The following is a 13,926-nucleotide window of genomic DNA, read 5'->3' as shown; positions in this document are numbered from 1 at the left end:
TTCTGAGAGAGCATGATGAAAAATGATTTCACAGCAAATAAACCGGCAAAAGCTACAATCTGTGAGCTCTTAGAAAAACCTTCGGGTTTAGGGGAAATCGAAAGGATTCGTTAGTAGAATATGACAATTGTCTTTTTGACTTAGTAGCAATCGACCATGCGAAGAGTGCATTCGTTGTGTTTTCATTGATTTATATAGAGTAGTTAAATCACCACTTACATATTTATTTTGTTTGTTATTTTTGGGAAATTGATTTCCATGGCGAGTCAAATTAAACAGGGTATTACGGTAAATAGCCGATCACAGTTAGTATTTTGTTAAGGCGCGAAGCGCCTTATCTTGGTGGATAGGAGCTCCGCCTCGCGGAGCTCCGTCGACTTCGCCTCAGAGTCGTTAAATTCATCCGGCATTCACAAATTATGCGTAAAGCCCATTCGGCTTACATTGGTTATGCGTAAGAGAATTCTGCGTAAACTGTTATACGAAAAACGGTTTCGGCATAAATACTAAGCAGATTATGCAAAATAGAATTATGACATAAAAAATATGCGTATACAAGGGGAACCCTTTTCAACCATTCACACAGTTAAAATTATTTGTCTATTCAGGAGTTTTTATACACACGACACCATGTGCGTATTTTTCATTTAAAATCGAGTTTGCATTTGTACAACAAAATAGGTCATGTTTTAGTCATATTATTTCTTAACTGGAGTATGTCCAAGTCTCGTGAATATTATCATTGTGTGTTTGTACGCTCACTGTCTTTGTTTGGCGATTTCCTATGAACTTCCTTATCGCATAATTGCATAAAATGGACTTAAGCAGGCGCCTCACGTCATTTTGTTATGTTCTTAACACGTGCGTCGTGCGCGGCAATTTACGAGCTCTAGATCACCTCTAGACTATTTAGTTTTTTTATTAAAAATAAAAGAAATAAAAAATATTTATTCATTACAACATTGGAAAAAAATATGCATGTCACGAAATTGTCCCAAATCAGCAAACGGTCTTGCGAAGTAGTCATTTCTAGTACTTAGGTACAGTCGACTAAAGTAAGTGTTTTGCCATTTTTATGACAGTTCTTATATCAGAATAAAAACAATGGCTGGTCATGACATTGACTTGTAAGTTGAAGAACTGGTAGTACCAATGCAGCCTTTGATGTTTTGAGCCACACAACGTTACATTGATCCGTTTTGTTTGTAAAGTTATTTCTTGGTCGACTTTAGGTAGATACATTACGATTTATTACTTGCGGACGACAATACAAAAGAGCATTATCTGAAAGAGTCTGTGTTGGAAATTATTTTTTAAAGTCAAAAGTATTTTGCCCGAATACGTACAGGAAGGTCTTACATTGTATATTTTTTGACGTATAATGATAGGACTGTCTGGCACAAGCTTGTACTTGCATCATGTTATACTAGCCTTAAAATTAATTCTTTGTATACTCGTAACTACAACGCTTTGTCAAAATGTTGAGGTTAATGTAATGTTTTTCATTTGTTTCTGATAACACTCGCAAACAGTTCAATGTCTAACTGACGATTGAATTGATAACTAAATAGGTACACTCTCTAAATATTTGTATTTAACATAACTTACTATTTCATATATTTTAGCGCTTTCACGGCACATCACCGTGTTCGCTTATATAGCGTGTATTTTTGATACTACCTCAAACTGTAACTAGACGAAGATTTAAGTGCTGTGAACCGATATCAAAACAAATTTTTAATTTAGAATTAACTACCAGAGCGTAATTAATTTTTGAAATATTTTTGAGCAGCAATGTAATGCATATAATAATTTAATACGAGAGAGAAGCGTTCTGTGACAGCTGTCACGTCAACAAGTGCGACGTTTTGAACAAAAACAAAGTAGTATCACATAGTGATACATTGCGTGCTAATTAATTTTATAAGGAAAATAATAAGTCTATTTTTTTTACTAAAACATAATAAAATATGATAATGAGGGCCTTCACTAACTCCTATTAAGGTTTGAGGTAGTAACAAAAATATTCGTTAGGTAGAGCGAAAGAGATTAAATCTTTATTGTACAGAAAAAATAAACAAGAACAAGCAACAATCATTGAGATACATTTTTACAAATGCAAACTTATCCCTTTAATGGATCACTATCAGAGAGCAGCAATTAGGGACCGACAAAGAGTGGGTTTAAAAGTCAAAAATAGTGGACCCTACTACACATGCTTTGAATAATATAATACGTAAACTCATAAATATAAAGCATTATATGTATGTAATGCGTACAATAGGTACATAAGAAAACAAAGGCTTAAAGGCTGAATGTTCTTTAATATTAAAGGAGATCGTGTGAGCCGTGTGAGAGTGAGAACATCTCGTTCATCGTGCTATCGATGGATTATTACTATGACAGCGCAGCAAGAATATAAATCTCGTTTTAATTTCAATTGAAATTAGGCTGTATCAAAATGCGTTTACCTTTACTTGCCCGAATTTCATTTGCCCGAATTTCACTTGCCATACCAACGTTTGCCATAAAATATATAGAACCGTGCTGTTTTCAGGATTTTTTCAATGTCATCATATAGAATGCAGTAGTTTAGGTTGGGTTAGTTTGATATCAACTCTGAAGAAATTACTATTTCAGAAATAAATTACTCTATGGCAAATGAAAATTCTAGAAAACTATACATTCGGGCAAACGATAGAGAAGCCCGTTTAGCCAAGACTGCACTTACTTAATTTAATTTTTAATACGTTATTTAGCACAGCCTGAAACTCGGGATACAAACAACTAAATGCACTGTAGCTGAAACGAAGTACAACGGAAGCCGAGGCGGTTCATTGGCAAATTAATAAATCTGATGAAACGGTTAAACCGTAATAGTCAAATTAATATAACAAGTAGGAATTACAGAAAGGAGAAAAATAATTAAAACCTTTTATATTCATTTACCCACGATATTCACTGTTTATTTATATTTATACACATATTATGAAGTTGAGCTCGATGTGACTTTGCAATATGGTTAGGTTTAGTAATAAAATCTAATAGTGTTATACACACGATTGGAAACGTCATCAAAGACTTTTCTTGTTGGGCAGAAGTAAACGATCAAAGTCTATCAAATGTCAAAAACCGGACCAGTTCATAAAATACAGTCAGTAGCCGAGGTAGATGAACGGTTACAGTGCTCTCAGTGATCTCAACACTCTTATTACCTTGGCAGTAGAGTCGTGTGTAGATCATTTTGAGTTTCCGTAACCGCTCATCCACTTCTGCTGCTGACTGTACAGCCGTAAACAATAAGGGCCATCCCCTTATTTTTGTTTTGTTCTTGTTGAATCTCTGAAACGGGTAAAGTTCTACTCGTATAACTGAGCTACTTTATTTGATCTGCTTCTTTTTAAAAATATGACCACTGTTAATTTAGGTATTTTTTTTCATACAAAGTCAATGTAATTTTCAATGTAGGTATGCGATACAATATTAAATTGACGGCACATTGATAAATGTTTGTCTTGGAGCTGTCAAATAAATGTCAAAAATTATTTCAAGACCCCCGTACTAAGAGACAGCGATTAAGATAACACCGCTATGTCCGATAGACTGATTTAACAATTAAACTTCGAGGATCAATAAACGATCTAAATTTAAGTTTTTTGAAAATGTTGCAAAACAAAAGTAACTTAGTTTTGTGAGTAGAACCGAACCTTTAATTTTAAGCCCCATGGTCAGAGACAGCCTGTAGATACCTACCAGTGGCGTGGCGTCAGATATTTCCATGGTAAAGCCGAAGCAAAGATCGCTTACATCTTTCATAAATTCTGTATTCTTGTTGTTCTATTTTGCAAATATTTGGAAAGCCGGTGGGAATAGAGTTCTATGGATGCTTCGCCACTGATACCTACTGCATATAACAGATGTGCAAGTTGCAGAAAGTTTCCAAAAAGTTGGAAAAGTTCTCGGAATTTTCTGGAAATTTTCACATGGAATATAAGAAATTTAAGTTTAAAAACCGGAAAGTTTCAATCCCCATACAAAATTGTGAACATATTTCTTGTATGGGACCCCTTAATTTTAAAATAATAGGCAGTGTGATAATAGGTATTTTATTTTCATTACGACATGTGTTTTTGAAGCGTCAGTAAAAAAACTATATTTATAAATTTCGACTGTCTATCTATTATGGTTCTTGAGATACAGCCCTGTGACAAACAGACAGACGGACAGCGAACCGACAGTAATAGGGTTCCGTTTGTCACTCTTACAGTACAGAACCCTAAAGTTGTAATTAAGATGGCGTCCGCCCACTTACGTTCGTCATAATTATCGTTTGGCATAATTCGCAATGACCATTTCGCATAGAGTCTAGCTGAACAAGTTAGGTTACCTACTTTTTTATTTATTTTAGTGGGTTTGCGCTCGTGAGAAATGTAATGGCCTTAGATTTCTATTGAGTGAGAATTTGTACAAATCCTTTCACAGTGCATCTCAATCGTCACATCATTATCATTTCTTTCTTTCTTACATTCTTTCAATCTCCAAGTAAGATAATTAGATGAATTAACGAACTTTGTAACTTAATGTGAATTAAGAAAAGTTGACATCTGTTAAGATATGTACTCTATTGTATGTTGGGGATTAGGAGGCTATGATACTCAAAGCATTGTCTAGCAAATCTTAATTTTCTAGCTTGGGCTTTTTCTGTGCATTGTCAGTCAGTCATGCAGTAACACTAAAACTGACACGATCATATTATTTATGACTGCAATATACGAGTTTCAAATCAATAAGTATACAAACTAAGTAATTATTATAAGGGGAACCATGGATAATCAGTCGAAGGATTATGGAATATAAAAACAATTTAATGTAAAGTAAACTAAATGTTACTCTCTATTTTTCGATGTATATTTTGGGACCAAGGTTTGGATAAATTTAATGAAAAACAGTCCGTAATGTACATCTGCTTTCGTTTTTTTGTCAAGAACGCTTATTAAACTACAATATTACAGTATGTACGAGTATTTTTTTTGACCTCATCAAAACAATAGTTACCTACATATAAAGTAAAAAAGTTGGTTGAATAAATTGTCTAACTAACTTTAACTGTAACTTGGCTTTAATTGGACAGAGATGATCTAGAGTTCTTGGGTAGGTATACCTGATAACATAAAATCAACAATGTTTGACAAAAAATCTACTCGATATGCGTACTTATGCGAACCTCCCAATTTAATCACAGTCGGATATTCTACAAGGATGCATCAATTCTAACGTTTAAGGTAAAAAATAACGAGTCGAAATTGGGCAACAAACCTATCGGTTCAGTTTGATGCCCCGTCCGTGAGACAATAAACATAATTGAGTTAAATTGTCGGCATCCTACAGGAGAAGCAAACCCACCAATTGAGCGTCCAGCAATACTATCGGAATACGCGACGATGATGGATTCCCTGTTACTTTTAATCTGCTAACTGATAACAGTGAAAAATACATATCGTTCCGTACCTACGCATATCTACCGTTTGGTAAAACAATCATTTACCTCGATATGAAATTTTAAACGCGATAATGCTATATCCGCTATCCGCGAGGTGAAAAGGATTTTGATTGGAATAAACCGAGTTTTACACGAGCTTTATCGCACTATTTTTCAGTTTAAAGTAATGACGTCACTTTTTTAAATTCCTATAAGTTCACTCTTTTGTCCCTTTGCCTGTCTTATATGTATATTTGTATAATGAACATTTTTTTTACCAAACATCTGACAAACGAGCAGGCGGGTCACCTGATGGTAAGTGATCAGATCACCGCCACCCACGAACACCAACAACCATGAACATGTAAAAACATTTATTTTTTGAGATTACATGTTTATCCACTCTCGCAGTTTGTGAATCGACAAGTTACACATCTAGTTACCTACTCTCAGTCTCAGACGTCGTTTAAAATAACTAGTTTACATTATGACATGATCGATCTCATGGATCAGGTTTGCGGGAAAATCGCATGCGCATAGTTTTAACGGTTAAATATAATAATGTGTCTTGTTACTTTGGTGACTGCTTATTAGATCTTCGCATGATGATACGCGATCAATTGATCATCATATTATGAAACGTGATTCAAAATTTTAAGTGTGCTTCTTTTCTGTAGCAGACTTACGAGTAGATAACATGGGTACTTACCTAAAACATCAGAGCTGCACATACATCGGAATTCGGAACACGACGACAGTATTGTCTATCGCGTATAGTTATGTACTAAAGTTTACCAGCTGCTTCGCACGAACCAAATGTCATATTCTAAGCCTAACGGTTGTTATTTAAAAATTTGTCCCTATCCCGTGGGAATATCGGGATAAAAAGTAGCTTACGCGTTATTCTAGACGTCCAGCTACCTATATACCAAATTTCAAGAATCTAAATCCGCGGTCATTTTTTCGAGATTTTATCCCTATCCCGTGGGAATATCGGGATAAGAAGTAGCCTGTTTGTTATTCCAGATGTCCAGCTATCTACGTAGGATTTTAATCAATATTTGTACGGGAATGTGGCTTACTTTTATATTCTCCACCACCTCCCCCGTAGAGAGAAAGAGAGAAGATTTCAATGACGTGAGAATAAAAAACTTCGTTCTTATTTCCTTGTCTAGATCATGACTCTACGGGGATGAGATTACCATGATAAATAACATAATATATACATATAATAAGTGTAACAAGTGGGGGTAGGGTTTAAAATGATCAAAATTAGTGTCCCTGAAAAAAGACTGTTTAAATATGCAACATTTCCGCTTTCAATGTCCAACGGTTTGAATTGGACTTTGATTAGTCGATTAAGGGTTAGTTCACAATAATACGCGATACGATGTGGCATTGACGTATTCCCTCTCAAGCAAATCTGCTGCGTCGCGTCGCGTCGTGTTTCGGTGTGTACCGGCCCATAAGAAGATTTATGTCGTAAAAGCAGACGTGCTTTTGCATTGTAATTGGAATTATAAAAAAAAGAAGTAAAGGTTATGTACATAAAATAACCACATAGTGATATTATGCTACCTATAGAGGTAGTTAGGGTTAGTTGACAAAATAAACCCCCACTTTACGTCTATGAGAGATACCCTAAAAAAAAATTTTTTTTATTTGACTACTTTGTCGGCGTGAGTGATATGTACATATATTCATGCCAAATTACAGCTTTCTAGTACTAACTAACGGTCTCTGAGCTTAGCCGCGGACAGACAGACAGACAGACAGACAGAAAGATGGACAGACATGGCAAAACTATAAGGGTTCCTAGTTGACTATGGAAGCCTAAAAAATAAAAAACTCAGAGGCGCGCAGGCTCGAAACCCTCGACCTTGGAGGGCTACTACGAAACGTAAACGTAAATGGTACCGTCCCTCTCACTCTCGTATTAAATAATATAAGCGTTAGCGGGACGGCATGATACGAATTAAGTTTCTCTTGAGAGCCGAAGGTAAAATCACTAGGCTCTACCACGGTTTCATCTTTGACAAGATCACATTTTCAACTTCGCATCGTTATATAATTATAACTTAATAAGCGTGAGCGCAAGTATGGTACAAAGTTCGTTATTATTTATTGTTATATGTTGTGTACTTGAACACAATATGTGATCATTGATGTACGATGCGATAGTCATTTAGCCATTATCGCTACGTAATAAACAAAGCAATAAATTGAATGTTGTTTGCACCAAAGAGCTGTACTGTATGTTATAATTTGTTTCTTTTTAACTAATATCGTAAAAAAATTGGATGTTTGTTACTTATTGAGACCAAAACAATAGAAGGATTTTAAATTAATTATAGTGAAATACACACACAAACATCACGCCTGTATTCCCTAATGGGGTAGGCACAGAGCACACGAAACGTTACCGCTTCGGAGCCACCCTTAGCAATTTTAGGTTCTAAGTTTGACAAAAATGGTGACAGGTTGCTAGCTTTTTGTTGGTGGCGGTGACTGGTTGCACCGCCATGCCATGGTGTCCCGGTGAAATATAGCACTAACCTATAACCTCAGTCGCCTCTTACGACATCCACGGAAGAAATGGAGAGATGTAATTCTAACCCGACACCACACGGGGTCTATTGAAATAAATATTTTTCATTTGAGACCAATGCCAATTAAATTTAGATTAACACTTCTAGTGTACCCCCCACGTCGTTGTCACAACGATTATTATCTCAAAACAACTTTTACAAGTAGGTATCTAAACACCGACAGGCTTACTTGAAAAGACTTCAAATCGTTTTAGACAAGCCCGAAGAAACACTTCTATGAACTGACATGTATTATTAGTAATTATTACCTACACATGTTCAATGACAGTCCAAGTTTTTGTGGAAGCTCTCAACTCTGAAAATTTATATCACCCGGGGTAATTTTAACAACATAGAAGTCACTTCAAAACATAAATCTAGATTTCACGTTTAACTCGGTTTAGTGCTGTCAATATTTAGGTATTGATCTGTCATGCTTATATAACGCGTAACGACAGTTTTTATTTTTATTTCCCTGCAAGACAGCCAAGATCTAAAGACTATTGTTTTGTTAACATTCCGTATAAAGTAAAATGAAAACATATTAATGTGGACCACTTTTTATATTAAATACTCGTATCTAATTTATTAATAATCTACTTCGAATGTCAAAAAAAAATACAAACTGATCTACAAAGTAAAAAAATAACATCGTCTGTTAAAAATGAGTGTGATTAGGTAGGTATAAATAATTATGTCAAATGAGATAGAGTTCAATTCCTAGCTGGTGTTATAAAAAAAAAATGACTACGTTCCCATTATTAACTAGATTAAATGTTAACGTTTTTGTGCATTACTGGCAAAGACGTTAATGAAATGACCTATCTTCGTGAGAGATGTTAACAAATAAAATGTAGCTCATTCATTACTTCCATTTAAAAATCTGTATTAGTAGTACGTTTGTCATTAGTGAGTTAAGTAGGTACATATTATTATCACTCTTGCGATATCATTAGATTTTCCGACATTTATTGGTTAGTTATCTTGGTCCGGTTTACTAACACGATGTTCTGCTTGACCTTAAAGCGACCTTTAGAAGGTCCTATCTTCCTAGGTAATAAGTTAGGTACAATTATTATAATTGCAAGTTCCGTATTGATAATATCAAAGAGGTATCTTTATTGGTGAGCTAGATAATCTACATAGAAAAACTTTAATTTGTTACTAAATACGGTGAAGCGATATGGATTTTCTATACACTTAGTGTAAAGTTTTAGGCATGTCATCGAACAATTTCACCTTCGACGATCTCAATAGAGTTAAAAATATTATTTCATGATTTTACGCGTTCAATAGTTTTTTTTTTTTATATACTCTATCTCGAAAATACAAACTGAGACATGGATGCACAGTTTAACCAGAAAAAGAGACCAGCACTGGGAATCGAACCCAGGTCCTCAGCATTCCGTGCTGCGTGCTATAACCCCTACACCACTGCTGGGTTCGATTCCCAGTGCTGGTCTCTTTTTCTGGTTTTTCTGTGCATCCATGTCTCAGTTTGTATGTTCGATATGGTTTCACGGGATACCCGTAAAAGTAACAAATTTGGAGTTGAAATAAAAAATACAAAAATACTCCAAAAAACCAATCATAATTTTATATACTCTATTGAAATCCTTCAAGCGAGTCTAAGTAAACTTTTTTACACTATTAAGTTTAATTGAAGAGATATACCTACCTACTTCTAGGTTAGATTCAAGACCGCACCAGGGCGAGTGAACCTTCATCAAAACTTAACCTTGAGGAATTTGTACATTGGTTTTTGTAACGAAAATGCGTGAATTTAAATACCTTTATTGATTCCTAGTTTCACTGTGCAAGTGATATTGCTGAAGTTGATATCCACAGCCTCCCGGGTAGGCACCCGGGCTAAGCCTTGCGCCGGTACCGGCGCCGGCGCCGGGACCGCAACCGGTTCTTTCGCCGGCAGCACCACGCTGCTGGCTTCCGAACTAAACGTCACACTGTTCTTGTCAACGATCTCTGCGCCCGCGAGCATCATTTTTGCTTCTAATTTTGCGCGTATAAATCGCGCGTGCGCGTTCGAGGGTGTCGCGCCGGCGAATGCGCCCGCGCTGCTTGGGCTATCATCGGCACCCTTTGTCTTGTAATTACCTCGTTTATTTCTCCGCGCTAATTTGTTGGCCAAGTTTACGAACTGTTTGTGAAGGAACAATAGGCTTTATTGGTGCTTATGCATGAGACACAAAGACAGTGGCCGCCGATTCATAATAGAGCGGTCTGAGGAAACGTTTGATTTATGGTGGTTCTCTTTTCGATTGTGAACTCTTGGTGGTGTTTGACATCTTTGATAATTTATCACGTTCCTTATGTTTATCCGGTATTTACTCATGCAATCGAAGTATTAAACAAGTTTCGGATTGGTTTTGTGCCTTTGATAAAATTTAAAAATTGTACTGACTTTACCTCAATAATAGAACTATAGAACCAGAACTTGCACAGAAAATCACCTAATATAATAAAAATATTAATGAGAATTTTAGTATAGTTGCCCATTAACTAGTAAGAAAATAATAAAACTTCTCACCTGTAAAACAGTTTTTATATGAAACTTACGAAACCTTAGGTATAATAAAATGAACGTTGATTACAGCGCCATCTATCATTCCCTGACGAAACTCATACAACTGGTCTTTAGTGTGGCGTACTTAGCAAGTCGTTTGTTTCAATAACAAGTAACTGGTTCCGTTTTATTACGGTAGATGTCACGGTAGCGTATATTTTTTTTTATTTATTTTACACATCCATGCCAGAAGGAGATCCCAGAAGTAAAAAATACGACATGTCAGGAAGAATGTCAATCAATCTGAAGCTGCGCCCTACATACTTATTCACATGGGTGGATAATAATTAGGTAGAGCAGTAAATAAATAATTACAGGATTTCACATTGTTTCATGAACTTCTTAACATTTGTTATTTCTAGTACCTTAAAAAACCAACACAAACGTAGGAAATAAATACCATAATATTTATATTCACCTTTAACCTCTTTAACGGTAACCTAAACTAGTTGTAGGTAGAGTTCGAAATTAGGTGTTTCTTAACAACTTCAATGTTTAAAATATTGTCAGAATAAGCACAATTTTTGTGCATGTCAGTTAGTCTATGAGCACACCTGCTTCTCAACATTGTGCATGGCTGAAAACTATAAGACGGATTGCAAAAATTGTTTTTACTAGAACTAGAGACAATACAAATTAACTAAAATAACAGTGTAAGCTTTACTAATATTGGTTCAATCGTTTCTGAGATAGAGAGTAAAATGTGTATTCAGTCATCAGAAAAACGTGTTATTGATCTAACAGCGTACCTATGTAATTATAAAATATATCAAGTGATTGTTAAAGATAGGTACTCGAACGAAAATATGGTTAAAGTATTTTTTTACCTAACTGCAAGGAGTGGTAATGTTTTTTAAGGTATTTTTATTTAATTGTTTTTAGTTAGGTACCAGAACCAGTTTTGAAGTCGGTTTAATTTTGTTTTAATACGTGCTTAATTGTTTTTGTACCGAATTCACACTCCCTAATTGGATTCCAATTGGCTTTTGCAGTTTTAAGGATTACTTTGTAAGTTCTTGAAAATTGTATTCTCCTTTGTTTCAGGAGAATACAGGCCAATCCTTTTTTCAGCTCTACAGGGAAACTCGGGTAATAACTAAGTAGGTACACCGCCGCTCGGCAAGCGAACAGCTAGCAGCAAAATGAACGCCCCGGAACGCCGGCGTCACTGTACATATAAAATTAAAGCACTATAAAGCTTTGTTTACCGGCAACCAATCTCGAGTGGAGCTGGTTAAAACTGGTTATAGCACAACGGGTGGAAAAAGCGCTTTTTTTGTTTTACTCGCAAATCCAGCCGCTGAGCCTGAGCAGGGCTAGCAGGAGTGATGAGTGATAGCTCACACACACTCACAGACACTGCTCGCGAAATTTAACGAGGTAGGCGAATACGACAGTGTGAAGAGGCACTTGGTCTAACTTCGTCCACCTCGTCTTACTGCGGTCAATTTTCCCTAGTACTTCGTCGAGAACTTCGCGAGCAGTATGGATAGGGATAGGATGAAGTCAGGCATATAGGATATTGTCCAACGTGCGGGCGCTCGCGATTTCAGTCACCATCTGTTTCTATCCTCATTCTTCACCGTGTGATAGAAAGAAATGGTGAAAAAGCCAAGTGCGTAAGCCAATAAGATCTCGGCCCTTGCTTGCAAATAGCGGCATGACGAGCGTTCTCTCTGTATAGCCACCTGCATTCATATCTGCCTGCCACGGCTAAGCGTGCAAACACATCTGACACGCTCTACCAGCCTTAGAAATAGACTATGCACGATTTGCTGCGTCGGATACTCATGCTGGTGATAGCATGCATTACCTATGCTGGTAGGTGACCACGTGGTGAGCGTTTAGGCCGCACAATGAATAGAAACAACGCTCGCTAAGCCGTTCGCGTACCTAGTCAGCCTAGGCCGTTAGACTATTGAATGTTACTTATCGTGAAAGGTATGACAGACATTGAATAGTTAGGGGCACATTGGTCATACTAGCAGTGGCTTCGGGTGAATATTTTCATTAGGTAACCCGGTGCGTGAGAGAACTTGCAGTTGGTGTACACAAGGTCTGCTAAACTTATCGTCACAGACGTCGCATAACATTTTTGACGACCAGGTGGGATTCGAGTTATTACGTTGCTATGCTACTGCATCCTACACAACTTCTTCTGTGCTTCTAAGTTGTTAGCACACCTGTCATCTATCTGATGTTACAGGCCTTTAGGAATTGCAGTGATGAATGAGCAATCATTAGGTAGTCAAACCGGCCTACTAACCTGCCTTTGCTAGTCGTTTGATTTACGCCTCACTTTGTTTTACTTGAACGATAAAATCTGACTTTTTATCGACTTCAAATTCTGATTCAGTCGAATTAGGAGCCAATAGTATGGGCATATACAGTATACTAGCAAGGAAAATAAAAGATAAATTTTAATATTTTGTAAGAAAATACCTATTAACCATTGTAAACATTACATATTATTATTTTATTATCATGTTTCGATATCGAAGGCGAACCGCCAATACATTGTGATTTCCATGGAATCGAAATGTTTATTTTCGAAATTCGAAAACCCGAAGCTACTTATCGATACAAGTAATTGGACAGTAGGAGATTGTCATATAAAGAGCTTAAGTACCCTTATTTGGCTGGTGATTTCATTTATACTTATTGCTTGAAGTTATAAGGCATAAATTGGGAATATACCTAAGGCAAGAATTATACATCTTTTTGGAGTCGCTCCTCAATAGATGTATGTTTGGAAATGACAGGCTACTTAAGTTTTGACTGATCAAGTTTATTTACTGCATGAATTTATTTATTATTATCTATAAAAATATATAGATATCTAGATACTATTTATTATTGAACGAATTTAAGGTTTTTCTTAGGAAGCATTTAAGATGAATCCTGCTAATTTTAATGTTAGTTTACCGGTAAAACTGTTCAAGACTCGAAAACAACAGTTAGATACTTCGCCTGTTATTTTTTTGTCGGCGACTGATTGAAGTTCAGTCAAATCTTGAAAGCCAATTTTCATTCACTTTCAGTGCCATAAAAGTCGGGTTACTATACCCGGAGAATAAGCTTTCGTTTGACAAAACTACAGTAAACCTGTGATTTTTTATTGGAAGTAACTTCACGTGGCCAGCGGCTCAGCGAACGTTTCGTCTGTTCATTGCATGGCTAAAACACGCGCTCCTTAATGGTCACCTAGCAGACCACGCAATGAACTGAGAAAACGCTCGCTGCAGTCGCGCGTAGTGTGGCTGGGCCGTCGGTGC

General features: G+C 36.3%; 1 protein-coding gene across 2 annotated transcripts in view; it reads right to left on the bottom strand.

Annotated features, from left to right (window-relative positions):
• Window positions 1–10,149, bottom strand: part of LOC141431952 (ATP-binding cassette subfamily G member 4) — a 44,226-nt gene extending 34,077 nt beyond the window's left edge. The window contains exon 1 of one of the 2 annotated variants that reach the window (XM_074093248.1): window positions 9,859–10,149. In XM_074093248.1, coding sequence (XP_073949349.1) covers window positions 9,859–10,069 — 211 coding nt within the window. In that variant the 5' untranslated portion in view covers window positions 10,070–10,149. The remainder of the gene's footprint in view (window positions 1–9,858) is intronic. The other variant, XM_074093249.1, reaches the window with a different exon arrangement.
• Window positions 10,150–13,926: the final 3,777 nt, after the last annotated feature.

This window comes from Choristoneura fumiferana, chromosome 10 (assembly GCF_025370935.1).
Source record: "Choristoneura fumiferana chromosome 10, NRCan_CFum_1, whole genome shotgun sequence".
Classification (NCBI taxonomy): domain Eukaryota; kingdom Metazoa; phylum Arthropoda; class Insecta; order Lepidoptera; family Tortricidae; genus Choristoneura; species Choristoneura fumiferana.
Note: the sequence above shows the minus strand (reverse complement) of the source record. Positions and strands in the feature narration are given on the sequence as shown.